The sequence below is a fragment of the Symphodus melops genome (genome assembly GCF_947650265.1).
Source record: "Symphodus melops genome assembly, chromosome: 12".
NCBI lineage: Eukaryota > Metazoa > Chordata > Actinopteri > Labriformes > Labridae > Symphodus > Symphodus melops.
Window position 1 is genome coordinate 19163611 of NC_136702.1, and position 4551 is coordinate 19168161.

At 39.4% G+C, this 4551-nt stretch overlaps 1 protein-coding gene across 3 annotated transcripts in view; it reads left to right on the top strand.

Annotated features, from left to right (window-relative positions):
* Positions 1-3437, top strand: part of LOC306832593 (partitioning defective 3 homolog B-like) — a 201422-nt gene extending 197985 nt beyond the window's left edge. For 2 of the 3 annotated variants that reach the window (XM_079357396.1, XM_079357397.1), the window contains exons 24-26: positions 757-966; positions 1191-1301; positions 1496-3437. In XM_079357396.1, coding sequence (XP_079213522.1) covers positions 757-966; positions 1191-1301; positions 1496-1610 — 436 coding nt within the window. In that variant the 3' untranslated portion in view covers positions 1611-3437. Of the gene's footprint in view, positions 1-756; positions 967-1190; positions 1333-1495 lie in introns of all 3 variants that reach the window. The other variant, XM_079357398.1, reaches the window with a different exon arrangement.
* Positions 3438-4551: the final 1114 nt, after the last annotated feature.

Below are 4551 nucleotides of genomic sequence, written 5' to 3' on the forward strand. Positions count from 1 at the left end.
GACATAGAGACAGCGAGATAAAATGTAAGACCTCATAATGTGAGCTATGTGGACGACACATGTTTGTGTACTTGCTTTCCACTGAGCACAAGACATCGATATCTATTAGCAGGACAGGACTGGATTACCACAGCCGTGCATGTGTGTGCGTATGCATGTGTGTGCGTATGCATGTGCGCGTGTGCATGTGCGTGTGTGTGTTTGAGCCGACTTAAAACTGTCCTATGTCACTTGTATTCTGTTGCTATGTGAACTTTGGCTGAGTGTGTGTGTGTGTGTGTGTGTGCTTGTGTGTGTGTGCGCCTCTTCCTCTCTTGTCCAGAATAAATAGTTTTCAGCAGGTTTTCATGAATATTTTATCCAATTACCTAATAGCAGAGTTGCTGCAGAAACTGGCAATAAATGCAGCATTAGAATGGGCTGATATTTTCTTATTAAAAGTCATGAAAAGAACATTGCAAACAAACAAACAGCAAACTCAAACATGATGTTCACAGTGCCAGCAGGTGGTTGATGATTTGTTTTGTTCTGACTGAATTCATGTTGAGGGGGAGGTTCAAACTGCATCTATGCAGGCAAACATGTTTGTTTTGACTTCATACAGCTTCATCTTTTTTATGAAAATACAACAAATTGCCTACAGTTTTCTTTCATTGGACCACTTAAGGGATTTTGCCAAAATCTATCAAATAACACTCGTTAAGGGCAGTGAATATATATTCAGATGTAAAAAAAACTGGCTGTTGTACTTTCCAGGCGAGGTCCATTGGATCCAGCTGACCACCCCATGCAGCCCTGGTCGGGTCATTACTCTCCACCTCCCCAGACCCAACAAGCATACCCTCAGTCCCCATCCTACCATAACCCCAACTCTGCACCACCTTACTCAGGCTACCCACCTGGTCAGCCATATGCACGGCCAGTGGACCCTCGGGGCATGGACCCTGGGTACTACCCTCACCCAAGGTAATAAGATGAACGAACATTGATTCACATCGCATGACCCATAATGTTTGAATTTGGGAAAATAGGTTTGTGGTCGAGAACTTTTTGATTACAACTTTACCCATCATTTTTCTCATATCTGCTTTTATTAAACTTTTGGGTCGATCTTTTTTTTCCTTTGTCTTTTGTTATAAAGAAGCACTCTCATCTTCAGCTGTTCTTTCTCATATGTTGTTGATGTTAAGCTCCCAGCAGAGAGGCCCCTTACGGCAGGATGTGCCCCCCTCCCCCATCCCTCCTCTTCGTGGTCTGCGGTATGACACTATGACAAGAGGATCAGGGGGAGGAGTCTACAGGTAGGGGATTTGTGGAAGAAGATGATTCCAGGTAAACTCTACAAACTAAAACCCTTCATTACAAACGATTCAGTGAATTGATTTAACATATAAAGGGAATTAATTGTTTGAAATACATGTTGAGCATTTTTAGTAAGAACAACGCAATTCAGTGTACCATGAATAAACCAGTGAACTTGTTTTATTTATTACAGGCACATGGTGAATCCTAGTCCAGACCAATATGGCTACACTGGGGAGGGAGGAAAACAGCAACCACAACAACAAACCAACCAGAGACAGAAGAATGCTATGACGGCTGCCGTGTAGACCGATCATTTCCAGAGATGAAAATGAGCAGAGTGCTTACTGCTTTGTGTTGTTCTCGCTGATGCTGATGCTTCTGGTACTGAAAACAAAACAGAACTGACACCTCTAAATGGTGTTATTTGAATCACCATCATTATCAAACATTGTCTGAGCTGTTTGAAGTTTATGGTAATACACACAAAAGCAAGGTAGAGGAGGTTAATTATAGAGTGGCCAGTGTGTGCATGGTATCTTGTTCTTTGAAGTCATTTAAATTGCTTTGAATCTTCAGAGAGTACAAATTGGCAAGGGTTTTACAATTGACTATGCTCTACGCTACAAAGGTTTTGGATCCATTTAAATTAAGGCAATAAAAAAAATACAAGCAGCTGAACTCATTTTAAATTAGGTACTTTCATTTCTGCTGCTGCATGAGCAAGACAAATGAATATTTGAAAAATAATATGTCACATGTTTCACTGCCCTGTGGCCATATGTGTCCATGGACAGAGATCAATAATACACTGATGTTTCAGTACTTTGGTTGGTTAATCCCAGATTTGTAGTTTATGTTTTGCATGACAGCGTTTGGCAGGGTTTCAACCACCTGAGCGAAGTGAAAAGGATCCTGTGTTCAAAACTTGTGTGACGAGCTGGAAGTCTTGACTGATTATAAGTAACTTCTACAAAGTAACACTACTTCAACAAAGTTATTGTACATTTATAGACAGTATATTGATCCATCCCAGATTCATAAAAAACTCTAAGAAGCATTTACATTTCAGCGACAGATGTGTTTTTCTCTAGAGTGTTTTGTGTATCAATTCCCCAAGCTCTTCCCCTGACCACACCCCTTTGTAAAATAACATATTTTGTTCTTGTGACTAATCTGACCTATCAATCACAGTGTTTATTTATCAACGATTTTTAGAAAAGTTTGAATGAATTTCAACATGTCACACCAAGGCTCAATCCCAATATACCACTTGACCTTACAGCTGACTGTAGCCCTACCACTACATTACATTTTGCACATTCAGGAGTAGGGTGCCCTGATTTAATCAATCGATCTATTTTTTTATTTGTATAGCACCAATTCATAACTTGTGTTTTCTCAAGACACTTTACAAAGAGCAGGTAAAGGACCTTACTCTTTGTCTGTTAAAAGTACAAAAAAAACAGGTAAAAAGACCATGCTCATCGGGATGTTTACAAAAAGCAGGTAAAGTACCTTACTTATAGCTATTTTACAAGGAGCCCCTTAATCCGTCATAGCGTGGCAAGAAAAAACTTCCCTTTAACAAGCAGAAATCTTCAGCAAATCCAGGCTTATGACGGAACAGCCATCTGCCAAACTGCTCTGGGCTTGGAAACGGGATGGGGGAGATGGGATAAGATGCAGGAGGATTGATGGGGGGGGGGGGACCTAAGAGCTCCCAGAAAAAGATGTTGTTTGTAACTTGGATTTACAGATAGTGACATGCAGTAATATTATATGAATGCAGATATAGGGAGAGAGAAGAGGGGCCAGTTCCCTGGTAGTCTTGGCCTATAGCAGCATAACTGTGCTGGTCTGATTCTTGTTGGAAATGGAGGAGAAGGCTGAAGAGCTTGGGCTACATGGTATATCCAAACCAAGTGTCATGAGAAATGTCCCACAATGCCTATCCATTAACATTGATTCGTCTGTTTCAGTAACTAAAGTCGATAACTGCTGATGACATATCGGGGTCTTAAAAGGTCCTCCCATTTTATAGCTAAAGTTGTCAACACTACACCTTGTACTTTGTTCAGAGGAGTAAATGAACACCTAACGGACTTAACCTTACATTAAATAAAAATAAAAATTGGTCAATTCTTTTAACTATAACATTTAATTATGTACTTTTTAAAGAGTGCTCTGATTACCTTTCGTTTTAACCCAAACATTTTTCTCAGCAAAGGTGATTAGCCCAGGACTGGACAGATCCAAGTTCAGTGTGTACAGAAGGCCCGGTTCCTTTTTAAGAGCGATGAGTACTGAACCTCCAAATGTCGATGATTTTATTTTTTGTCAAAAAAATCTTATCTGGAATGACACTACATATATCTTTGAAAAGAATACTTTATTATAATGTATCTCTATTGGAATGTATGAAAACTTATTGGATTATCTAGTCACAATTATTTGTACTTAATCCACAAAGTCTATCTGGGAAAAACCTGTGTCGTGAAAGAATCTGACAGCCACAACTCTTGAAACAATTTACTACAAACATAGACATTATGGATGAAACTTTTTAAGAACAAGACACCCATTGAATTAATATGCGAGGACAGGAAGTAGAATCTAAGCAATGTAATACACGCAGCAAAGGCACACTTCATTTCCACCATTATCGATTTGTATGGCAGCCGTTTCCTGTACTGAAAGTATAATCTAGTACTTTTTATAACAACCAAGATGCATGTGAAAATGGTCCTTTAGCTAATATAGGGTAGTATTTGTACGATGTGAGAAATGAGCAAAAATGCCAATAACGTTGGCAAAGTTGATTATTACACAGAATTTATCGATAACCACTATCCACTTTGATGGAGCACTGTGTCGTATATTAGTCTTGTACCATTTTTACGCTGGAGCAGAGTAGTTTCTGTCCATAAAAATATGTTGTTACTGTTAAAAAAAAGACAAAAAGCCTCTCTTCTTTTGGCAGATGTCCAGTTTGAAAACTCATTTTCACTCTGTAAAACCTTTCAGCCTCTTTTTCTTTGTGTTGTCTGTGTATGCCATGTTCTGTAGTTGGATGTAATGGATAATCACTGCACATATCTGTGACCTGGTGGTGTAGGCGTCACTGTGTGCTAAAGTGGACACAAGTCCTGTTGAAACATGGATTGAGCCTCTGAGTGCTCTTTTTGATGCTGCGCCAATGGTTGATATCCATTTAGCCACTTCCTACACCATCAATTAAGTGTACCT